Source organism: Hyperoodon ampullatus (genome assembly GCF_949752795.1).
Source record: "Hyperoodon ampullatus genome assembly, chromosome: 14".
In the NCBI taxonomy this organism is placed as follows: Eukaryota; Metazoa; Chordata; class Mammalia; order Artiodactyla; family Ziphiidae; genus Hyperoodon; species Hyperoodon ampullatus.
The window spans coordinates 30,653,273-30,678,832 of record NC_136927.1 but is presented as its reverse complement, the minus strand read 5'-3'; the positions used below and the strand labels follow the sequence as shown (position 1 = coordinate 30,678,832).

Genomic DNA, 25,560 nt, shown 5'->3' with positions numbered 1-25,560 from the left:
AGCACGCAGTGACTGCCTGTAACGCATAGGCGCTGTGCCAAATGGTCTTAAATGCATTTTCTCACCAAATCTTCTTTGCAGTCGTATATCATGCTGTTGGGCCTCCTTATCCTTATGTTGCAGATGGAAAAACAGACACTTGTAAAGATGAAGAGGGCGACCGAGGCCTCGTGGGGAGCGACAGAGCTGGGACTTGGCCTGAGCCCGGCTGTGATCGCCAGTCTGCTGCCTCCCAGCAGCTCCCTCCCTGGGGACTCAATCTGAGGTGATCGTTCTCTCTCCTTCCGTAAAATCGCCACACCGTTTGTCTTTTATAAGCCATGGATGTGCCCTCTGACCATCCAACTAAGGCTTGTGGCATGAAAATGCGCCTGTCATGTTCTGCTCTGACAACCAGGCTGAAAGCCCCTTCCCACGATCCCACCAGGGACAAGGATATGGGCTTCTCAGCCCCGTCTGTGAACGAGTCCGGAGCTCGGCCCCAGTTGGGAACAGGTGTCGAAGAGGGGCCTTTCAACCCCTCAGACGACGACGACGATAAAAGGCTCCCAGGAAGAGGGGCTCTGGAGCCGGCTCCCTTCCCCCACCCCTGCAAAGCCATCTGTTTGCTATCTGCAGAAGAACCGCTGATTTATAGGCGGGACCAGGAGGCGCCTCCCCAAACCAGGGCCCACAACCGCCCTGAGTTATTCCAGCCAATGCGCAGCCATCTGGCCACGGGCCCTTTCTGCTTCTGGAATTGATGGCACAGTATTAATTTTCCTCGAGGTAGTCACCATCTGTGCCTGGGCTGCTTCTCCCTAAGCAGTGTCTTTCAGAGCAGCTGCACAAGGGCAGGCATTTCAAGGGACTGGAAGCAGCACCAGGTAGAGCGCGGTGTGATTTACTACACATTTGGACGCATCGATTGACCTGTAGAGTTTCAGATTGCCTCCCTCCACAATGGAGATGACTCACACAGCTGGGCACGCTCAGAAGACGAATGCTGGGCCGTCAAATCCAGTCCTGATCTCATTCTAACTCCCAGTGAGCAAAGAGACCAACCCAAAGCCAGGGAGAATGTCAGATGCTGTCAGAACGGAGAGGTCCCCAAGTATGCCCCTGGCCCCTGGAATCACTGTCTGTTTTTTGAAAACAAAGTCAGTGTCCCCATTTGCAGGCTGGACCCTAAGCCACTCTCTTGTTTCCATTCATTCACCTGCGGCAAATCTTCACCAAGGACCCGTTACGCTGTCAGCCCTAGGATTCAACTGTGAACAAAAGAGTCAGGGTTCCTGCCCCAAGCAGCTTGGTGCCCACATGAATCAAATAGCAGCACGAAAACAGAAAATTACACACAGCGGCCAACGCAGTGAAGAGAGAGATCTGGAGAGAGTGTCCCAAGCAGAGGGGCCTGGCCTGTGCGAGGGTCAGAAGCACGGTCAGGGAAACTAAAGACGGCGATGTGGCCAGGACCCAAGGTGGGTGGTGCAGCTGGAGAGCAGGCTGAGGGCCCGACTGTGCAGGCATGGTGGCCCTGGAGGGCTCAGGCCTTGGACTCTGCTGGTCAACAGCAACAGCAGCAAGGGAGAGCTGAGTTTAGATGTGCTGCTGACAGAGACCAGGGGCCTGTGTTCCCCACACTCTCCCCCTGACCAGGCCAAAAGCCCACCACCACTGGTTTCCATCCTGGTAGGTTATCACAGGCAAAGGCAGCTCAGGGCTGTCCTGCCCTCTCCCGAGGCAAGCTCTGCAACAGGTTCCCCTCAGACGGCCTGCCTGGCCCTCCCAGCCGACAGAGCAGCTCGACAGGCAGGGGGAGGTTGGCAGGAGAGGGTCACCAGGTCAGGAGAGAGGGCTGGGACCCTGGACCAGGGCCTCGTGTTTATTCTGGTCTCCAAGCGCCACCATCGACCAAAACCAGCACTGGAGAAACTGGAGGCGTTATTACCTGTGCTGAGGAGGAACAAGGCTTCAGGGCTGAAGGAGTTGGGTGACCCAGGATGGAAGAGGAGGTGGTGGGGTTTGGCGGGTGGGAGCCTGGGCACTGGAGGAGAACGGGCCTGGGGTCAGGTGCTGGCTGGGCCCCTCCAGGCTGTGGGGTGAGGCGTCTGCAATAAACCCTCAGACAGTGCCTGGTGTCTGATGAGCTGCCAATGAGGGGCAGCTCCTACCACCCCTACCTGCTCAGCGGCTTTGGGTCTGCAGGATGTCTCAGAGCCCTTGACCAGGCTCTCCAGGGGTCACAGCCAGGAGGATAAGCCGGAGGACTTGCTGGAGGAGGAGCTGCACCCTTAGACCCCAATGGGGAGCTCCCACTCTCTCCCTGACGAGGCAGGGAAGCCATCCATCTGCAGCTGACTCTCCACCTCCCACAAGTTTCTGAGTTCAATACAACTTCACACCCACACACAACCAAACAGCAAAACCAGCATATAGATTCACCAAACATGGATATTTTAAAACTTTAGATCTCAGGTGGGAAGGACCTGCTACCCTGGACCCGGCTGCACGTGAGTCTGGCCTTAGGAAGAGAGTGTGTCTTTCTTTTCAAGAGAAGAGGGAAGGCTGTAGAAGGGGACTGAAGAGGCAGGGCCCCCCCGTCTCTATTCCCAGTGCCCGGCCCGGGCCCAGCTGGCACGTAGCAGGGCCTCAGTAAATGGCTGCGGAGCCAATGCAGAGTCGTCGTCCCTTTGGCCATCTGGACACACTATTCATTCCCAACTCACCCGGAAACCCATCAGGATTTAAGCCTTGTCCAGTCTCACTTTTAATTCCCAACTTTTCACCCAAATGAGTTCCTGTCTTGGTGTCACCCGGTGTCATTTAGGGCGTGGGGTGGGGGCTGTCGCTTGTTTTCAGGAGAAACGCTGTCTTCCCAGCAGGAGGAAGTGAAAGCTGGACCTGCGTGTAGGGGTGGGGCGGCCTGGGTGGGGAAGTGGCACCACCCATGAGCACAGGTCCCTGGCCCTGAGGGGAGAGTGACTGTAAATCAGTGGATGTGGATTCCATAAAGCAAGCCACTGTGCTTTCCTGTTATGTACATACAGGTGCTCGAACGCACACACGTACACCTAAACACACACGCGTGCACACACACAGTATCTAAGGTTATGGTGGGTTTTGTGTTGTTTTGTTTTGTTTTTTTAAACAAGAGCTATCAAAATCAAGGGAGGTGTCTGAACCATTTTGCAAAACCTCAATTCTCATACATATACTTAAGGCCTGAATCAGAATGTTTTTCCATCATGGTCAACAATGTTCTCATTTCTTGAGAAAAAAAAAAAAAAACCAAAACACATTTATTTTATTTCATTTTTACAGCCAGCTACTTTAGTCAAGGACTAACATTCTGCCACAGACCATTTAATGACCAGAACACTCTAACCCTTTCCTGGAAAAAGGTCCTTCTCAAAACCCAATAGGGGCTTTTGATTAAAGTTCCTCCTGGCCAAAATCGGCTGGAGAGAACCCGCACTCTTAGCACGGCTATCCTAGACTAATGGCACGGGGGAAGAAACCATAAGGACCCCTGTGGTTTAAGGACCCGAGGGAGTGTGTGTGTGTGTGTGTGTGTGGTTTAAGGACCCGAGGGAGTGGTGGGGTGTGTGTGTGTGTGTGTGTGTGTGTGTGTGTGTGTATGTGTGGTGGTCCAGGACTCGGGGGGTCAGATGGCCACGGACGGTGACATTGGAACCTTTTAGGTCAAAAGGAGAGCTTTGGGGAGAAGGGAGACTGAGCTGCCTGGGAGAACACCAACCACAGGAAGAGCCTCGGCAGCAGGAACCCAGAGGAAGGAAAGACCAGCAGGAAAGGCAGGAAGTGGCTGGGTGCTGGAACCGGGGGAGGGGACCTGGGGAATGTCAGTGGGCAGAGACCAGGGACCACCTGGGGATGGTGGCAGGAAGCGGGGAGGCATGGAGAGAAGAGTTTTAACCTGTACCACCAGAGTGGGGCCCTGCCGGGCATGCCTCAGCCCTACATGGGGCTGAAGGTTCTGGAAGATGTGGTGGGAGGTGAGGTCTGGTCACATAACCCAGGAGCACCTGAGGGGTAGCTGTCCCTAGCAGGTGCATCTGCTGTTGGTTCTCAGGGACTCCTTAACTGCAGGGTGTCACGCAGGGCCTCCGCCCCATCTGCTGCCAGTTTCCACATCCCACCCGTGGTAGGCAGCATAATGGCCTCCAAGGATGTCCATACTTGAGTCCCTGGAACTTGTGAAGGTTTCTTACAAAAGGGATATCACAGATGTGATTAAATTAATGGCTCTGAGATGGGGAGATGATCCTGGATTATCTGGGTGAGCCCTGTCTAATCAGAAGAGGTCCTTAAAAGTGGAAGAGGGAGGCAGACAAGGAGGTGAGAGTGATGGGATATCAGAATGGTCCAACCCACCGCAGCTGGTTTGAAGATGAAGGACGGGGCCAGGAGCCAAGAATGCAGGCAGCTAGAAGCTGGAAAAGGCAAGGAAACGATTCTGCCCTGGAGCTTCCAGAAAGGAAAGCAGGCCAGTGATTTTAGCCCAGTGAGACTTCTGACCTACAGAACTGTGACATAATAAATGTGTCATTTTAAGTCACTAAGTTTGTAGAAATTTGTTATAGCAGCCACAGGAAACAAACACATCACTCAACATTCTAGACACAGGGTATGACCGGGTTGCCATGCCACCCACGTTGTCTTCACTTAGGATACCCCCTGCTTGGAACGTTCTTGCCCAGCTTGTCTGCCTGCTGAACACCCACTCAGAACGACACTTAGCTCAATGGCTGGGGCTCTCAGAAGCAATTCCTGTCCCTATTCACCCCCACCCCCAGCCAAGGCCCAACTCCCCCCTGTTCTCCCCACTGCACCCTGCAGTTCCCATCAAAGCACCCATTATCCATCTGCTGTTGTAATTCCTGCCAGGACGCCACCAGCTGCCTGCAGGGAGGGCGGTGTCTTAGTCATTTCTAGCACCCTGGCAGTGCCTACCACTCTGTAAACGATGGACACGTTAGTGGGTAAGTGAATGGATGGAGGGGTTGTAGCCCAGAGTCAAGTGTTCAAGTTCTGTGGTCTGAATCCTGTGTGTGTGTCCTGGCTCCCCCACTTCCTGGCAGAGTGTGACCCTAGGCAGGTTATTTTACCTCTCTGTGCTTTGGCTTCCTCGTCCATAAGATGGGGATAATAGCAAGACCTACTTGGCCAGGTTGTGAGGGTTAAATTAGTTAACCCATGTCAAATACTTACAACAGTGCCTGGCCCAAGGAAATGGACCAATAGGTGGCACCTATTATCATTCCTGTGGGATCCAGCAGAGGATGCTGAGCACGAAGGGAAGAGCTAAAGCCAGGGGCCAGGGAGACCTCAGGGAGTGCCATCAGGCTGAATAAATCTAGTCTAGAACCTTCAGGAGACACTGCCTGGCCCTCATGTTTTTTACCTCCAGCTTCCTCTGTATGAGTCTGGTGCTGGGGCTCAACGGGCTGAAGGGAGCAAAGGGAAGGGGGCCCAGCGGGGAACAGAGAAAGCGGTAGATTTTCAACAATTTTGCTGCTCTGGAGAACGCAAGCCATCACTGGGAGGGAGGCACATTTTATGAGGCACCAGTTACAGGCTAAAGGTTAACTGGAGTTATTTAAATGACATGCCTATTTCCTGGCTTTGCACAGCTCTGGAAAACCCCGACTGCACTTAGAAAAATGTAAAGCATATTATAAAATTCAAAGGCCTGGGTACGGGTGATGAAACAGATGAATGCAAAAGATAACTTGGATGTGCCAAACTGAAAACCAGGAAGCTGCATGGGGCTTTTCTGCACAAGGATTTGGCAGGGAGAGGAAAGGTCTACTTCACCTTGAACCTGGTATAAAAAAATGGCGGCCCTGAGCAGGCCAAGGGAGGAAGGAAGGGACGATGGGATGAGGACGTTTAGCTCTCAATTATAAGCAAAACAATTTAAACAGTGGGGAGACCTGGAAAGACAGGCTCAGTCCATGGCTCCTGAGCCTCCTGGTCTGGCTGTCTGCTCCCAAGGCATTTTTACGACTGTGCCTGAAGCAGAGCAGGCTGTTTCCAGGCCTGGCGCTGGTCCAGGACACCTGGAGAGTTAGGAATGGGCTGGGGCTTCAGTGCTGCAGAGACTGCTGGGTCGGCAAGGGTGGTTCTCGCCCAGCCCGCATGCATCGGATGGAGCAGCAGGGCTGGGCTGGGGTGGCGGTCTAGGAGGCCCAGCCGGTCACTAGGCGCTTCGTCTCTCCAACAAGGTGCCCCAGGCTGCAGAGGTGACGTGATCTGCCTTCAACTAAGGCAGAAGCACACTGCAGGCACAGTTAACTTACACAAACTCAACTGCATTCAGGAAGGGAGTGGGGAGAGAAATGTAAGTTTAGATATTGCGGCTGCTCTGGCTGCCACCCCACTGAAGGAGCACAGCCTGAGGGGCAGGTGAGACTCAGTGCCTTCCTCGAGGGTCCTCAGGCTCTCCTGCCTCTATCCTAGGGGCCCCTCCCAGTGCCCAGCGAGACACTCCCAGGTAAAGACTTGCGCACTCACAGAAGGAAGCCAACCTCCTCTTTCTCTGGTGCTCAGGACAGGTCAGTTTCAGCCCTGGAGTGAAGACCAGCTGTGTTGGCTCACTGAGGGACGTGACTCTGCTACGCTTCACCTTCCCAAGGGATCTGTAAGGATAACCTGCACGGCACAAGCTTTCCACCTGACAAGTGGACTTCAGAACCTAGAGAGAGATGTGGCCACTGCATCATGCCACAAAGCCAGCCTCCCTGGTGACATCCGGTTGATTAGGAGGTGGGCAAGGAGAGCTCCGAGAGGGAACTGGAATTCATGAAGATCAGCAAAGCAGAGACCAAGTGTTAAGTTCCAGAAACTTCCTCACTCTGTCTAACCCAATGTTTTGCAACACTGGCTATACGATGGAATCCTCTAGGGAGCACTTACAACTAGAGAGGCCAGGGCCCATCCCCAGAACAAGTGAATCAGAACCTTCTGGAGTGGGGTCTGGGCACAGATAGTTTTTGAAACTCCTGAAGTGATTCTGAGGCACGTGGCAGGTTCTGATACAGGGAGCCCTGGGCCAGAGACTGCCCGCTCTGTCCCCACCGTGGCCTGCAGAGTTAGGGGCAAGTGAGCCACCCCCAGGGCAGTTCCTCTGATATGCAGCCACAGGCAGGGCAGCACGGCAAACCAATTTTCGCTTCTATTTCCAGGCAGGTCAAAGTGGAAATGACAAATTAAGCATTTCAATGTCCCAAGATCAGTACTCCATACATTTCTCGAAAGCTCAGCAGAGCAAACTACATTTGACATTCATTGGAAAAATCAGTGCAGACGGCTTGCTGTGCTGGGAAGTGGGCGATCCTCCTCATGGGACTCCTTCAGTCTTTAATCAGGACATTCTCTTAAGGCAGATTCAATGGTCTAGTCTATGTTATTCCAGTTGGTTCCCATGCCTCGACTTCAAAACATACTTAGGACTCTAGGTGTCAACCTTCCTAGTACTTCTGCCTCATCTGAATGCAACACGTCTCCCTCCTCAGCAAGAGGTGGAGGAAGGTGCTGGTCCCTTTCCCCCCATTCCTGGTCTTTACTGGGGGATGGGGTGGGCCGGAGGCTGAGGATTGGCTGAAAGCAGAGCAGGGTTGGCAGCAGGACAGGTGCTGGAGACGGTGGCACCGGTGTCCTGGACCGAGGGAGATGGCAGGCTCAGGGCAGGAGCCTGCGACTGTCACAGACCTTTGGTAAAGGTCACACTGTCTGTCGCTGCTTCAGTCACCCCAGAGATTTGTTTTGGGGGTTCTGTGGTTAATCAGAGAGCGGGGCCAGAGGCCAACACTCCGCTCCAAGGCCTGAGCAGTCACTGGATCCTGTGTGGTCCCTGGCGGCAAGGCAGGGCAGTGGAGGTGAGCAGGAACCGGCGGCTTCGGGGTGGGGAGGCCTGTGTAGGCAGAGTCCCAGACAGCCTCGCCGAGCGGGCTGGAGCGAGGGATGTCTTGAAACTCAATGTTAACCCTCAACCCCACTACCCCACGAATTTCTGTTTCCTGTGGCAGCTCACTGCCACTGCTCTGCCATCAGCCAGAAGTAATCATGGAGGTTGGTTTCAGTGCCCAAGGCAGGACTCACCTGTGAGCCTTGTGACTGGAGGAGCACAGGAGGGAGAGAAGGGGGAGGAGGGCGGGGGCCTCTTCACGCAGGCTCTGAAGAGCCCAGGCAGGACTCTGGAGGGGCCACTTTACGAAGGAGAGGGGAGAATGGGCAGTGGAGGAAGATGCACGTCAGTCACAGGGTGGCTTCCACAGTTCAGATCAGGGTGGAGGCGCTGAAGCTCTAAGCAGGAGTGAGATTCTGGATCTATCTGATGCCTGAACTGGCAGAATTGGCAGAGCTTTGTTGAAGGGATGAGAGGAGATAGGATTCTCCAAGGCTTTTGGCCTGAGTGACTACAAGGACCAAGCTTCCATCTGCTGACAGGGAAAGATGGTCAAGTACGAGGGGCTACTCTGTTGGCCTCTGCTGGCTGGGCCCCATAAAGTCGCCAAGCACTGTGCTCAGCACAGCAGGCAGCATCTCTCCCGTGAGGTACAGACAGAGATCTGAGGTTGGGGGACATGGTCATGTCTGACACAGAGTCTGACAGTGCTAAAGTTGGGACCCCACCACTACCTGGATGCCCATCCACTCTCCCGGCTGCCCTGAGATGTGGCCGCAACCACTTCCCAAGGGTGTGACATGCCTCAGATGTTCATTTAGCAAATCTAAGCCACAGGTCCCCTGTGATCAGAGAAATCAAAACCGTGGCCCCATTTTCAAATGCCTGGGAAGGACTGGGGTTTGGAAAAAGAATACTTAAATTGTAGAGTGCCTTCAGCAGAAACCATCATTTTAACAGGCAAAGAAGGAGAAAGCTCAAAACCCAGTCTCTACACTCATACACCTCATCTCCCCAATGCACAGAACGGAATCTAGAAATTCTGCTTTGTAGAGGGAAGAAATAATAATTTTTGTCTTCTTCAGAACTGTCTAGGACTACTTTAATACATAACCAACAACAGAGGGCACAGCCATTAGGTGACCTTGTGATTTCAGCAGAACATGTCTCTCTAATGCAGTTCAATTATGATTGTAAGTTTATAAAACAGGGAAAGATTACAGGAATATACATTAAACCACATCAATGAGTGCTACTGAGGAAAAAAAAAAAGGTCCAGCAGACAGGTACCAATCAAATAATCAATACGTAGGAAACGGCTACATCACTCTGCTTTAAAAGAACCAAATAATGCTGCAACTGGATTTACTTTAAAATTTTCCACTTGAACAAAACTGACAGCTGTATTATAATCACATTTCCAGTCACTTTATAAGATACAAATTTCATTTCTCCATATTTCTACTTCATTTCTGAAAAGGGGCCAGCAACATTATTCATCAAGCACACAGAGAAGCAGCCTAATTCGTGGGGGGCGGGGGGAAATGCTGTTAATTCCATGTTTTCCATTTCCTTAGAGAATTGGTGGTTTAATTCAAACGTGACTTTTTCTGATCAGTCTAGTTCAGGGTTCTAGTTTCAAAGAAGGATAGGGAAAAAAAGAGCAGCATGTTATCCCTTAGGTAAAATGATTTGGAATAGCTCAACTGTTGAAATTAGGGCAATCTACATTTTTAGAAAATACCAAGGTGGGTTTAAGATTCTTGGTATACTTCAACATGGGGGGAAAAGCCTGCATTGGGAACCTGACTATTCAAATGTTATGGTAACGATGAACAAACATCATGCTTTCAATTCACAATCCAACTGCCTCAAATTACTCAAGACAACCTTTAGAAATGCCACTTTCATGTTAATGAAAGTGTCTTAAGTGTTTATGCATAATTTAAGAGAGTGCTAAAGCTTTAATCAGTTCAATCCAACAAGCCTTCTTTGAGTGCCTACTATGTGCCAGGCCCTGTGCCAGGTACTAGGGATAGAAAAACAAAGTGCTAAGTATATGTTTGAGGTGTGCCTGGGGAGGGTGGAGGAGGAGGGCTACCCAACCCAGCACTGAGGAGGAGGGAGGCTGGGAGCGGGGCTGGGAGGGTAAGCCTGGCAGAGGGGCCACCTGGGCAAAGGCCCAGCAGAGGGGAATGGCAGGAAGGCTGTGTCTAGGAACCTGCAAGCAGCACCACAGGCAGGTGGGCTCAGATGCAGGGAGACATAAGGCAAAGGTGGAAGGCCAGGGGCTCTGAAATCTACAAGTGGGGAAAGTGATGTGTTAAATCTACAAGTGTGGGCTAGATTTGCCTTTCAGACACAGCAGCAGGGTAGATGGACCAATGTGGAGCAAGGCCATGGGCTGGGATCCCACATGGAAGACACTGGGCACAGAGAGTCTGGGCTGGGGAGGGGCCAGAGCTGCAGAGGTGGGATGGCTGCTGACCCCCTGGCCCTGGGGTTGGAGCAGGGTCAGGAGTGGTTCCAAGTCAGCAGGTGGGGATGTGAAGAGACCACGCATGGACCGTATTCCCTTTAAAGACAAAACACGGTGGGGGAGTGCAGGCCGAAGAGCCCCCAAACCACACTTGCCTGAGATGGGACTTCAAATGCCACAGCCAGACTTGCCTCTCGGGTTTCATGCTAACAACATTAGTCCTCTTCAGCGTCAGCACAAAACAAACCAGTTCTCCGGAGCCCCAGGCCTGAATGCTTGAACTAAGCTGTCCCTGAGGAGCCATCTGGGTCTGAATCAAGCCTCCCCTACAGGTTTCAGTTCTTCTCCAGTTAGCGGGCACCCACTTTCCTGAAAGTCATCTCTTCAAGAAATTTATCCAATTAACAAGCTTGTGTGACCTCCTCCACTTCTCAGTGTATCCCCTGGACGGAAACAGTCACGAGGCTTTGCTTTCTCAGAACTCCTAAAGAGCACCTGCTAGTTCGGAAGACTCATTCCGCGCCCAGTGTGCAGTCCAAATGAAGAATGCTAATGACTGCTTCCACTAGGAAAGCCTTCGCACACTGAGGACGATGCTGAGCATTTTTGGTGGATTCACTCTTTATCAACAGAACAGTTCTGAAGCAGGCAGTATCATCTCCCCACTTTCACAGATGAGGAAGAGGCTCAGGGAGATTAACTAGTTTGCTCAAGGCCATACAACTGGGATTCAAACCCAGGTTTTTCTGAATCCAGAGCCCCGAATCCTAAACGTTACACTCCTTGTTAATTAAATGTTGGACTTTTCAAGGACTTGATTTCTCTTCCCACTTCATTAAGCTTTTATTTTGAAAAATTTCAAACTTTCAAAAAAGTTTAAAGAACAGTACAATAAACACACATATGCTCTTAACCTAGATTCATCAATGCTTAATATTTAGTGGCATTTGCTTCCTCCCTCACTATACCCACACACTCACACATTTTTATCTTGTGAATCATTCCGAAGTTGTAAGCAGCATGGCACTTTACCCCTAAACTCTTCAGCCTGTATTTCCTAAGAACGAGGACATTCTCCCACAGAACCACAATGCCATCAACACCCCCAAGAAAGGTAATACTGATCTCGATTACGTTATCCAATTGCAATCTATGTGCAAATTTTTCCAATTTCACAAAAAAAGCCCTCTAAAGCTACTTTGTTTTTATTCCTCAATCCAAGATCCAATCTCAAGTGACAGTTGTCATGTCTCTTCTGTTTCAGTAATCTAGAACAGTACCCTGGCCCTCTCCATTCTGTTTGCTCTTCCCTGACACTCCCATTTGTGAAAAGTTGTCTAAATGTCCGGCATTCTGGGTTTGTCTTTCAGAGTCTTTACTATTTATGCTCTTTTCTCATTTTTGCCAAGATGAGGCACATGACAGTGACTGGGCCATCAGCAAAATAAGGCAACATAGAGGATTTTCCAGAACTGACAGGACCACAAAACTAGCCTTGGCCTTGCAAGAGAAGCAAATCGACGAGCTCACATTTTCACGGACTTACAATCAAACCACATAACTGGCTTAGGGAGCTTCACAATACTCCTGCTGGAAACGACTCTTTAGGCACTCAGATGAGTACAGCCAGAGATGTCCACTTTGTCTAAAAGCTCTCGCCTGCAAGGGCGTTAGGACGAAGCACACAGAGTGCTGGAAACTGGGGAAACAGGGAATATATAACATTCACATTCACATTCATTAACAAGAGGATAATAAAGAGAGTGGGGCTTGGTCCAGAATTCAAACGTAGATGGAGAATTTGGAGTACGACTGCCACATGTGGGCGTCGCGAGCCTTGTACGTGCCATAGCTGTGCTTGTTCTGGGGCACGAGCGGTCTGCAGGCGGGGGGGGCGGGGACACAGCCAGAGCAGAGGCCCATGGTGGGAACATGCCTGGTGTGTCTGAAGAACAGCAAGGATGCAGAGAGAGCCAGGTGGTATCGGGTGATGCCCAGCCTCATAGGCCCCTGTAAACATCTCTCCTCTTCGTCAGAGTGGGATGGAGGCCGCTTTGAGCAAAGGAAGGACGTCATCTGACTTAATGTGTTAAGAGGATGACGCAGTGTCGAGAATAAACTGTAGGGGACCAGGCAGAAGCCAGTGACCGGTTAAGAGGCTGCTGCCAACTGTGCAGGTGAGAGATGACGGCAAGCCAGGCACTGAGGGGTCAAGCTGGGAGAGACGGTCAGATCCCGGATATATCTGGAGGGAAGCGCGGCCTAGGTGTGCTGACCAACAGGAAGTTGAGTCTGAGAGAAGGAGGGGAGACAAGGAAGAGCCCCAGGTGTTTGCCCCCAGGATGGAGCGGCCTACTCCCACGTGGCAGGGGGGAAGGCTACGTCCCCACGCCTCATTCCCCACTGCCACTGGCCCTGTCACAACCTCCTAACTGGCCTCCCTACGACTGTGCCAGGCACGCCACATATCCCGACTCACTGACTCCTCCCAACAGCTCCGATTTACACGCGACGAAACTGAAGCGCCAAGAGATTAAGTTACTCGTTGAAGGTCATACGGTGGCAGGTGGCAAGGGGCCGAGCTGGGATTTCTCCCGGCACAGCGTAGCTCCCGAGCCCACACTCATAACCGCTAGGTTACATGGCCTCTCCAGACCCTCGACATGGCTCACAGCCCTCTGCCGTCTGACCCAGCAGTTCCGGTTCTAGAAGTGCACATTCAGGATGCTGTCCCCGTGGACACCCTCTGATGGCTTCCCCCTGCACTGGAGCTGAGATCCTGCTCATCGCAGCCCCTCTCCCCCTGCTCCTTCCCTGCCGGCTGCACAGGCCTCCTCCAGGATTCTGGGAGGCCGTAGCAAGCTCACGCTCGCCTTCGCCTCCCGCTCTGACATCTTCTCGGACTCCCTGGCCTCACCTCTGCATTTTGTCAGGCAATCTTCTGGTCCCTCCTTGCCTGTGCCTCTCCAGACAGGCTTCCCTCGCCAGCCTATGAGGCCTTTTCTCCTAGTTATTCTCTAGCCCTGGACCCTGTTCATCACCTCCACAGAGCCACCTCGATCAACCTGTGATTGTGCCTTTAGTATTTACTTCCTCACCTGTTTATGGTCCCTTCCCCTTGCCCCCAACTGTAAGCACCACAGAGCAGAGACCAAGTCTGACTTCAGTTCACTAGGACATCCTAGATCCCAGCACTGTGCCTGGCATACAGCAGGTGCTCAGTAAGTAGCTGAATTAATGGATGGGTTTCGCTGAATGGATTTAAAAAACCAGAATACAAGATTAGGTGCGTGCCGCAAATGGTATGGTTACAACTATGTAAATGTCAAGTGCCCACGTGGATGCTTCCTGAGGATGCCTGGCGGTTGCCTGGCATCTCTTTTGGGTGTTTGGGTAATGGGGGAATTTCCCCTACTGTCACTGCCCATGTTATCTGGATGCAGGCAGACAGGCAGGAAACTGGCTTCTCCTCTGCTTGTCCTCAGAACACTACTGGGCTGTCGGTCAGTAGGCCCGGCGGTGACTGTGCAGGAGTGCCCCGCCCTCCTGGATGCCTGGATGCGGTACAGCGCCCTTCATCTGGGCCCACGCAGCCAGAGCCATCTTTCTTACCCCCCCAAGACGGCGCCGTCATACAAGTGATGAACTGATTTAAATATTTCAGGATGTGCTCCTCAAAATGTTGTCAAAGCAGAAAATGCCAGCCCCTCAGCACCCCGCAGTATGAATCCTATCTCGTTCATTCAGCAGCTGCGGAGGGGACGCCGGCTCTCGTTCACCGAGCACCTGCTCCACGCCAAGCTGGGCGTCGCGTGCTTCATGAACGTCATCTCTGTTGATCTTCAACAGCCCTCCTCGCGAGGTCTTTTAGAACCATTTTAAAGGCAAGGCCACTGAGCCTCACGAGCATTAAGACCCTGAGCAAGGTCACAAAGCTGCTTGCTTCCAACTACAGCAGGGGCTGCAAAATCAAATGTCAGTGAGGCCAGGTGGGCGGAATACAGGAGAGCGCGCCCCGTCTCCGGGCTCCACCCAGAGCAGCGGCGGGGCTGGGGAAGCTCACCATCTGCAACGGTGGCAACCAATTCAATCAAGGAGAGAAACCCAAAGTCCTTAACTGTTAGAGAGAAGTATTTATAGACGCAGTAACATGACGTCTTCCCTTTGCTTTAACACACTGGGGGCGGCGGGGAGCAGGGGTGGTTCAAAGAGAAATGGTGGAGCCAAGGAAATGAGGCTTAGCACAAGGCAAAAACTACTGAAGCTGAAGCCTGTACAGAGACTCTATGTTGCCTCTAAAATCTAATCGATTTTACCTAGTCAAGTCTACTCTAGTCTTCCCTTCCCCTCCCCCTTCCCTTCCCCTCCCCCTTCCCTTCCTCCCTCCCTCCCTCCCTCCCCTTCCCCTCCTTCCTTTATGGCTGCCAGTCCTGACCTCCTCTCCACATCACACTTCTTTCCAGTGAAAACGAAACAGGCTTTCTGCACAGTTCACTTTTTTTCCAAAGGCGTGACGGCCTCTTTGATGCTCTTCTTTGGAAGCCACCTTGACAGAGCTCACCTGACATACCTGACCCCCCCGGCCAGCTGCTGGACATGTGGGGTGGCTTCTGGGGGCTCTTATGCTCTGGTTTCTTATCAAAGTGTGACAAGTTTAGTAAATACACTTAACGTCTCTTCCTGCAGCAGAGCTGGCATTCCTTTAAGCAGACCCTATCACCTTAGATAAAAGTTGACCAACCCCCAAACACTTCTCCTTGAGTCAGCTTCCTCAAGCTTCAGGGAGACAAAACATGGTCTCATAAGAAGCAAGCCCAGCCCCAACATTCAGCAACTACGAATGCCTTCACCTACATTAGGAGGTTTCCTACCTTTAGTATACACAGGAAGGCATTTTGTGAAGTGCAAAGCATGTTTATTTTTCCCTAATGGACGGTGAGAAGCTCCAGCATTTAAGAATAAACACCAAAAAGAAAAGTCAACACATGCGTATCTTACTCTAGTACCATATGCTCATAAAATCCATAATTCATAGTATTTTCTGGACGGCACCCTCTTTAGCAAAGACATAATTTGCAATCAGGCTGGGTAAAGACAGACAGCCATTACTTTCTTAATGGCCAACTACCCAAAAAGGCTCAGTTAAGTGATCTCAACTAGCAATCTAATCAATTAAAATTGATAAGTGAAATACTTTTAACCTTTGTTTCAGCAGGCCATTCCTAGCGGGAGGAGGGAGGGAATATGAATTCCCAGCATAAAATTTAATTCCATTTCACGGATGCAAACATTCTTGCTGCCTTGATGGAGTGGCCTCCTTTAAAGCACACTGTTTCTCTCTCTTTCCTTGAATCCAATCAGAGAAAGATGGGTTTATGGGTCTCTCCAGCCAATTCCATCAATTTAAGCCTTTACAGAAACCCCGTGACCATTTCTCAAGGGGGAAAAGGGCCAAAGATGGGCATAGAGCAGAGGGGATGTAGCTTCCTTGTTCTTCCGAGACAGAAGGAAAAAAGAGCATAAACCAAGAGGAGGCAAGAAAAAGGAGTCGGACAATCAGATAAAACCCATTAATAATCATTTACCGAGAACCTTCCGTGTGTCAGGCAGCATGCCCTGCTCTTCATAGGCACCACCGCATTTGATTATTGGGTAATACTCCGGTTTCCTGAGCATATGCGAGGCGCTATGCTCGGTCATATTCTATTTCATATTACAGTTCACTCAAGTCTCAAAACAGCCCCGTAATGTAAGGAAGATCATCCTGATTTTACAGGTGAGGAAACAGAAGCTGTGGTGGTTTCAATCATTTGCTCGAGGGAATACAGAGCAGAGCAGGGGTACCTGGCTCAAAAGCCAGCCCTCGAGGGTCGATATCATAATTGCTGGTCACACAATTGAATGAGTCTTGTTAAAACTCATTCAGTTGTACACTAAAACTTGGTGAATTTTATTGGATGTAAACTATATTTCAATAACGCTGATTTAAAACAAGGGCCCTCTCATCACTGTACACTACAGAGTGGCCATCTGCTGCTCCTGCCTCTCCAGCTCCCATCTCTTCTTTGTGATTTTCCTTTGAGGGCCCCCTCCTTCCTCACCCCCAGGTGATGGGGTTCAAAAGGAACAGGTCCCACCTCCCAGCACCACAGCTGAGCACGAGACCTTGGCCTAGCCAACTTCTATAAAAGTTATAGGGAAAGAGAAGCTCTGTTTCTGTCAGCGCTGCTTAGCCAGTTCAGCAGATCTTGGCCATCTTGTCACTACTTGGTGAGAGCCCTCTGGAGGATGAAGCCAGAACAAAGGAAAGCAGAGCTGAGAGATGGAGGGTGGCAGCTTCCTGGTGACATTGCTTGAGTCCCTAGATCTAGCCATGCCTGAAGGCAACACTACTTCTGGTTTTACAGTGGTTATCAGCGAATTCCCCTTTCTTTTTCCTTAGGCTAGTCTAAGTTGGGTTTTCTGTCTCTTATAACCAAAGAGTCCTAAAATATCATAATGTCTTTAAGAAACAAAAAACTATCTTGCCCAACAGTGTGCACGTGCCCCACAGCAAAGAGAGGAAAAAGAGAGTTCTGTGAATATGAGAAGGGTTACGGGAGCACGACCAGGCTTTATACCCACTGTCTCCTTTAAGTCTCAGCCTCACACTGCAGAGTAGAGCACGGAGGCACTGCGTGGTGAAACAAGAAGCCCAGGGTTGCAGGCTAAGCACATGGTTCTCTGGCTCCCAAAGCCATCATCTTTACCTAAATGCTGGTGATTTGCATTTTTGAAAGTTTTCTTTGTTTTAGCAGCAGAATCCTTTAGAATCCTCATTAAAATCATACAGACAGCCTTTAATACACAAAACCAATCAGACTGGTGCTGCTATGACTATACGGAGGGTAGGGATCCTGGAGCTGTGCCCACCCCCGTTTGAGACCCCAATCACTGTGCACAGACCTTTCAGCAAAACCCCCGCACAGCGCCCACTGGTCTCCAGAAAGCAGGGCCCACAGACTGACTTCAAGGTGCCCAGGATCTAGGGCCCTTTCTTCAAAAGATTCGTGTGACAAGCACACTCTGTTAGCTCACGGTCACGAATCAATCCCAGTACAACATGCAGGTCGCACATGACCTTCCGAGCGACGCGTGAGCCAGCCTGGTGGTGCCCCACCCCCCACCACCGTGACTTGGGGTCACCAACTCACTCAGATCAAGGACGTCATCCGTTTTGATCAGGTCTTCTTCCCGCGTCAGTGGCAGCTGGGTCTCGGGCTGCCCTCGCAGTTGCAGTGACAGGGAACGGAGCATGAAGAACACCCGGATGGCCTGGACCAACAGTTCGGAGAGAGAGAAGATGGAAACTGAAGTCATTTTGGTGAGATGCTCCATATGGAGAAATCACACAGTGACTCTTGATTTACAACAAACAAAATAAAGCCCCCCTCTCAGTATCATGGTTCTGGTGCTTTCAGAGCCAAGATAAAAAACAATCAAGGATGCACCCTGTTTTCAATTATCCACAGGTTCAGGTTTGGGCCACTTCACCTCACTGAGCACCTGTCTCTTGCCAGGACCTTTCCTCTAGTGTCATGTGACCTTCATGGCACCCCTGCTCAGCAGGCAGCCCCGCTTCGCAGATGAGGCACTGAGATCCAAGGAGGCCAAGTGACCTGCCCCCGGCTCACATCTACGGAGGGCAAGAACCAGGTGTCTTCCAACTAAACCAGCACAGAATTTGGAAATCCAAATCATGAGTGTTTCAAGGATCCACCTACTGAATGTGGGGGTGAGGGAGACAGAAGGTGAGATGCTGGTGGGGTTCAGGGATGGCCAGACCCAGCAGCCCTTCACCCGGGAGCCTCGGCCCCTTGGCGTTACAACAGGGGCTGCGCCACTGACAGGGCAGAGGACCTGGCACCTGGCAAGTGTGCAGTGATGTCAGTGCCCCGAGAGCCCCTCAGACTTCCCCAGCCAGCTTTCTGGGGACAGAGGTGGCCCCCATCAGCACAGGGATTCCTGGCCCATCGAGGAGGAGTCTTGGCAGACTCCAGTGTGAGCAGGCATTTCCAGAGAACAGAAACAAAGCAGAATCCCAGGCTTTGGAAGCCAGACAAGTTTGTGCAGAAAGCAGCCTTCACCCTGCGGTTAGCCTGCTCTGGAGGTACCCTCCCCTTGAGTCCTAGATTGGGGCTGACTTGCCCACCAACAAGAGGCCAGGAAGGGGAGGGGCAGTCACAGGGGAGGTGGCCTCTGGGCCACTTTCCCTGACTCGTAGCTGGTGGGCCTGCCTGAGGGAAACGGCTCCTGAGTCAGACATACAGGTCTGCGTTGGACTCTCAGCTCCCCACGCTGGGCAAGGCCCCTGACCCCCACGAACTTCCATTCCCTCCTGCGTGAAATGGGGGCGGGAGTCTCTACCGCACGGGGCTGCTGGGAGATTCTGAGATGATCCTGGCGGGGCAGCAGCCAGCACGGGGTCCGTAAAGGGGCAGCCACCCTTACTCCCGCCACTCAACATCTGGGCATGGTGAGGCCACGGGGACAAACCACTGTCGCCACTGGTGAGCCACGCAGCCGCTTTTGGGTCCTCTTGTTTCCAAGTTCTGAGGCTGTAGGCTTGGGTCACTGAGATGGGAGGCTGCCCTTCATAAGACAAGGTGCCTCCCAAAGCAAGAGGCGGGGGGGACAGATGACTGCCTGCAAAGAGCCAGGCTTGCACTGGCTCCCGATGACCCAGACAACCAGGATGCCCGTGGGCACCTCTAAACCCTAATCCTGCCTTGGCCCAGAACTGGCAGGAGATCTTGGGCCAATTACTTAATTTCCTAATGCAGAAAACTGGAAGAACAGTCCTATCTCCTGGACCTATTCTGAGGTCAGGTATTCCTCTGTCAACCAGAAGCACTAGAGAAAAGATAAGCTTTTATATGATAGTGGTGGTGGTGGTGGTGGCATTGATCGGATTGTTTTTAACGTTTTAAAGTGCAGTCTTCATAAAGACGTCTGTAATAATCAGAAGAAAAAGAGTTGTAGTTTCACTATAAACCCAGCGACACAGGTTTTCTTTATTAAGCACCAATTGCGTGCCAGGCAACATAGGCACCTTATTGCAATGTAAAGATTTTAAGCAGGAAGGAATGGAGCTGAGAGGGGCAGGGCGATCAAGTTCACACTTGAGAGAGGTGAAGTGGGGACTGAAACCAGGAATGTTTGATACTTGTGTCACTTAGGCATATACACAAGGGAATTCAAACCCAGCCCAAGTGCAGAAAGCCCAAGATGTGGGTGGTCACTTAAACTATTTGGCTGTTTGAGCTCTCAAGTAAGGAGCCCTGACCTCGGAGATGAGGGGAAATAAAACAGAAAAAGGAAATAAAACAGAAGAAGGATTTTTCTGTGTCAAAAATCCATTCATCTCGGAGTTCTGAAGGCAAAGAAATCAAGCAGGACCAAAGCTGGGGGATGAGAAAGGAGAAACGTGTGTGGCTTGCTACAGCCCGATCACTCTGAAAACCAGAAACCTTCCAACATTAAAGGAGCCTGGAATTTGGCTCCTAAGGTAGACCTTTTTGATAAAACATCTGCTTTTGCTCTTCAAGTAACAAAATGGAAGATATTTCCAGGAATACAAAATAATAACAATAATTAAATAATTAAAAATATAAAACAAAATGAACACCCCCAATAATACTTTTCCTGCGTCCTGCCCCAACTCCTAAGAGAAGGAAGAACATGTGAGAAGCCCACACCCATGAATGTGAGGGCATGTTCCCACAGGGCCAAGTACTCCACTTGGGCAAAAGCGGGGCTCCCATGGGCGTCTATGGGGTTTGGCAGGCATGGTGACCAGCCCCACAACTCCGAGAATCCACAAAAGAAAGGTGAGATACCAGGATAAGGGTCATCAGATCATCCCACTGCCCTCTAAAACAATAACTGCTCCCTCTGTTTACCCATGGCCTGCCAGGTACAGGTGAGGGTTGTACTGTGTCACCTCGCTCGAGCCTTTTAACAACCCTGCATGGTTCCCATTTTATAGACAGGAAACCAAAGCCTAGAGACGTTAGGTAGCCTGCCCAAGGTGATTCAACTAATAACCAGACTCCGAAGTCTGTGTTCTTCTAACCACATGCTTTTGCCTTCAAAAGACTGAAGGATTAGGGCCCAGGTTTTTATTGAGTGTTTTTCTTGACTTTGCTAAATAAATGTGCAAGTTTAAAAGTATTACTGAAAAGGAAAAAGGCATCCTTATTCTTTGAGATGCTTTCATAGAACGATACGAAGACTGATTCTGGAAGAAGAGATTAGATTTGGAAAGGCGTGATGGCTGACCAAGCTCAAACATAAAGAAGAGACTTTTCCGGTTTGCTTCCACGCAGCTGGGAGTAAGCCCTGGCAAGGAGAGCCCCACGAGTGGGGTGGGGGATGGCTTCCGAGTCAGACAGACCTTGGTTCATCCTGGGGTCAGGCGAGTCACGTGGATCCCCCGAGCCTGGGCTGGAGCTCTGGAAATGGAGTGCCCACCACCCCGATCACAGGGTGGGAGATGGTGGAGAGGACACCTTGAGCCCTGGAGCAATGCTTGGTCCGAGACCTCTCTCCCGCTGCCCGTGCTGCGTGTGCAAGCTGATGAGTTCAGGCGACAGTCGCTCAGGTTAGGAGCCCACTGAGGCCGTGGAAGTCAGTCATTCTTAAAAGAGTGCTGAAGCAGTTTAAAGTGGGCACAGCCCTTTGGGAAAGCAATTTGGCAATATGTAGAGAGTCACACAAAAAAATACTCATACCCTTTGAACCAGAAATTCCACTTCTGGGAACTTATCCTAAAGAAATAAGCCAAAAGAAAGGAAACACTGTATTTGTGAAGCTGCTCATTACAGTTTAGTTGAAAATAATGTAATACTGGGAGCAACCAAAATGTCCACAGCAGGAAAATGCCTGAGTAAATTATGGCAAAAGTCACCAGATAAACTTTTTATGCAGCAGTAAGAAATTAGGCTTATTAAAACTGTATCACTGTATGAAAAACTTCTTGCTCTACAATGGAGAGAGAAAAGCAGCAAGGATGAATGCAAGTCCATGGGTCCATGCCTCACGCAACCATGAAAAGATGTGTTTGCAAACAAAAATGGGAGAAGACACACAAAATGTATTGTTTGTTTAGGGTGATGAAATCACAGGAAATTCTTTCCCCCTACTTTGGAAACTTCATGAGATGTTATTGTATTTTCTTTAAGGCGTAATATACATTCAAAGAGTAAAAGCAAAATAGCTTATTTCCTCAATGTCAATAGCCATAAACACAAAAACTGTTTGTGGTTTTACGAGGGAACAGGGACACAGAACTAATGAAGGGACAAATAAAACCATGCAAATATCTTTATTTCATAATGGCTTCCATGGTTACTCCATAAAGATGGCTACCAAATGTAAAATAGATAGCTAGTGGGAAGCTAGCTATCCCACATAGCACAGGGAGATCAGCTCGGTACTTTGTGACCACCTAGAGGGGTGGGATAGGGAGGGTGGGAGGGAGACGCAAGAGGGAGGAGATATGAGGATATATGTATATGTATAGCTGATACACTTTGTTATACAGAAAAAACTAACACACCATTGTAAAGCAATTATACTCCAATAAAGATGTTTTTTTTTAAAAAAAAAAAGATGGCTAGTGGCTTAAATTCAGTTTGGGACTTTCACCAGAAAGTCCTCTCCCTAACTCTCTTTTCTCTAGCATTAAGCTTCAGTAGGTTTCCTTCCCACTCAAGATGCTAGAATGCTCTACCACTCTTCAGGCACTTCACAGCTGCTCTCTCCCATTTACTCTGGGCAAGACCTGAGAGGCAGGACACATGAGGAACCTGAGGCTCAGGGAGGTTAAGTAACTTGCTCAAGGTCACACAGCTAAAGTTGGGATTGAACCTTGGTTGGTCTGTGAGTCTGTGTTTTTTCTTAACTGCTTCTCTCAACTGCCCTTCCATGTGGGGTGGGTCCGGCTCAAGTCCAAGGTTCTGCATGCACGTCCTCATCAGATGCCAGTAGTTCCTGTGACCTCATTTCAACATGAATTTCCCTTCTTAGCTGGGATGGCTCAGTGGCACTCTTGCTATTTTGGTCTTATTTTATATTATTTGTTTTCTGTCTATTCTTGCATCTAGCACAGTGCCTAGAAAATGCTTGATAAATATGTCGAATGATAGGATAAATGGTGTAACTTGCAAAAGGCAAGAGGGAAAACATGACTTTATTGCCAGGTGTCTTCCCGTGGTCTGCAAGGCTCTGACCCTCCTCTCCTAACCCCTTCCCTCGCTCCGCTCCAGTCACCCCGCTCCTTGGACTCGCCTTACTCTTCTGCATCTCGCAGCTTTTGCACTTACTGCTCCCTCTGTCCGGAAAGTGCCTCCTTTACCTCTTTGCCTGGCTAGCTCCTTCTCACTCTCTAGGCCTCTGCTCAGACGTCACCTTGGCCGAGCAGCTTCCCCTGATCACTCTCTCCAAAGCCGTGCCCCCTCTTTCCTTCAGAGCCCTCACTGCAGCCTGGTATCACACTTGTTCATAAACTTTGCCTCTCTCCATGCGATGAGAGGCCCCGAGGTGGGGCCGCATGCCCTGCTCGCTCCTGCACCCTCAGGAGTCCAGCGGCTCTTTGACGAACGTATGAAGGAATGATTTACCAGTGAGGGTGGTTTGAACTACTTTGACAAGTCCTTAAGGAAAATAAAGGGTGGGGTTTCTGAAAAGGGTCAGCCTCCTAAAAGTTAGAAAAGTCTATACTCGGCAGAAGGAAAAAAAAAAAAAAAAAGGGAAGGAAAACCTTTGAATCCAACAGGACGAAATGGAATGTTCTCTGGATACAAGCAAAGAACATGAAACAAACCACATAAGCCCTCAATTGCTTGCTAAACCATACACTTCCTTTAGCTCAAATTCAAAGCACACTGCTGTGTTCTGATGTTTGAAATGGGCCGAGGAGCTAAGCTTCTGGAGGATTCCAGACAGCTGCCTTGCATCAGGAACTGGACTGGGGCGAGGGGTCAAAATTCCCCTTCAGAAATGGATCCTGGAAGTTACAAAGGGAAGCTTCTCTCAGGTGGATGACTCTGCTTTGAGGTGGCCAGCCCCCTTTTATCTCATCTTGCCACCTTCTCCCTGGCCCTAAACCCACGGATGCTGGGACTTGAGAGTTGCTTTTTTTTTTTTTTTTTTTTTTTTTGCGGTATGTGGGCCTCTCACTGTTGTGGCCTCTCCCGTTGCGGAGCACAGGCTCCGGACGCACAGGCCCAGCGGCCATGGCTCACGGGCCTAGCCGCTCCGCGGCATGTGGGATCTTCCCAGACCGGGGCACGAACCCGTTTCCCCTGCATCGGCAGGCGGACGCTCAACCACTGCGCCACCAGGGAAGCCCGAGAGTTGCTTTTATAAACTCACCGGACAGACGAAGGCCAAACATGCGATCCCAGGGAAGCCCAGACGTCCCAGGGGCTCTGCCTGTGCTTCATTTAGCAGTTTGGGCCGTGCAGCCCATCTGGGGCAAGGGAGGTGGGCAGCACAGTCCTGGGAACTTGAACTAAGAGAGATGTGAGGGTGAGGGAGGAAGAACCCCAGCCTCAGGCACCTTCTGGCCTTTGTGTTTCTGCCTTATTGCTGAGTCCTCCTGAGGACGCTGGCAGGGCAGGCACTGCTGCTTTCTGGGTGAGGAGACAGTGGCTCAGAAGGGAGCAGGAACCCCAAAGCCCAAGCAACCTTCCCTCTGCCATACGCCTCACCCCTGAATTTCTCCTGTGGATCAAGATCGTTTGCCCCAGGCCAGCAGGACATGATGCCAGGAACCAGCCAACAAGGCCAAGGTCCTCGCTGGGCTCCAAGGCCTCTGGGAACTGCCTCCTTCAGCTCCTCCCAGCCCCATCACTTCCCACGTAGCCTCCCTCATGGTGGGCTCCAGCCACGGTCCCCTCTTCGTCGGCGGTGCTGGAATGTGCCACGTCTTTCTGGGCCTTTGCCTCCCCCAGCTGCCCAGCCCTTCCCCACAGTCTCGGCTCAAGGACCAGCCCTCTGTGCTGCTCCACCTCCTTCCCCGGGTAGGATTAGGGACCTGACCCCACGTTCCTTTAGAAACGGCCTTGGCCCATGGACTGGCGCTGCCTCTTCCCACCTCGCCCTCTAGACTCTGATTCCTTGAGGAGTGGGGCTAATAAACACAATGAAGGCGGCAGTGGCTGGCAGGGGGTCAGAATGGCCACGCTGCCTGGGTTGAATTCTGGCTCTGCTACTTATTAGCTGGGGGACCTTGAGCAAATCACTTGACCTCTTTGTGCCTCAGTTTATCCCTCTGCAAGATGGGGATAATACTAGCGCCAACCTTCTAGGGTGGTTGTAGAATTACGTGAGGAAATTCATACAAAGAGCTGATATGAATGATCTGCTTTATCACACAGGCTATGAGCTCATATGACTGTTAAGGAAACCTGATGGACTGTGGACCGAAAAGAAGGCAGGATGCAACCCAGAGCAGCAGCTCTCAACGTTCACAATCTTCTGGACCTTCCGGCTCAGGGTCCAAGGAGGACCTGGGGACGGGGTCCTCTCTGGCCTGGGGATACAAGAGCTTGACTGGGTGTGTTGTCGTTACCCTGCTCGGCAGCCTCTCCTAGGCCAACCAAAGGTTAAGGGTGAGCATGTCCACTCCATGAAGGAGTGCAGACATGACATGCATTTGTCAGAACCAATCCCCCCATAAAAGCCGATGCCAAGGATGCCCAGTGCAAACACTGCCACCCGCAAACAATCGTGTGCCCGGCCACGTGGCCCATAGCCCTGGCTGGGAGAGCACAAGGAAGGAAGGCGTCACTGGCCCGGAGATAGGGTGGGTCCTGCGGTGAGGGCTGTGGGTTTGGTTAGACAGCAGGGAATGTGGATTGACTGCAGACACGGGTCCAACTTCCTCTGTGCCCCACCCCCACCCGGCCAGGCATCTGAGGCAAAATCGCCTGCAGGAAGGCCATGGAATCCTCTTGCTTTAGGCGGATCCAGCAAGTCAAAACACTTCTGCCACTCTGGTTACACTTGGATTAACTCAGAGGAAGATGCGAGCTGATAACGGGAGCCGAGTGCAATGAATTCCTCTAATTTATCCACTAACCGCCACATCTCCAGGGAACGATTTTCTAGGAAAAGGTTATGGTGC

At 51.0% G+C, this 25,560-nt stretch overlaps 1 protein-coding gene across 2 annotated transcripts in view; it reads right to left on the bottom strand.

The window, feature by feature from the left end:
- CLEC16A (C-type lectin domain containing 16A) overlaps positions 1 to 25,560 on the bottom strand; it is a gene marked incomplete at both ends in the record, with an annotated part of 206,270 nt that overhangs the window by 83,274 nt on the left and 97,436 nt on the right. For both annotated transcript variants that reach the window (XM_079719268.1, XM_079719269.1), the window contains one exon: positions 17,582 to 17,702. In XM_079719268.1, the coding sequence (XP_079575394.1) occupies positions 17,582 to 17,702 (121 nt within the window). The remainder of the gene's footprint in view (positions 1 to 17,581; positions 17,703 to 25,560) is intronic.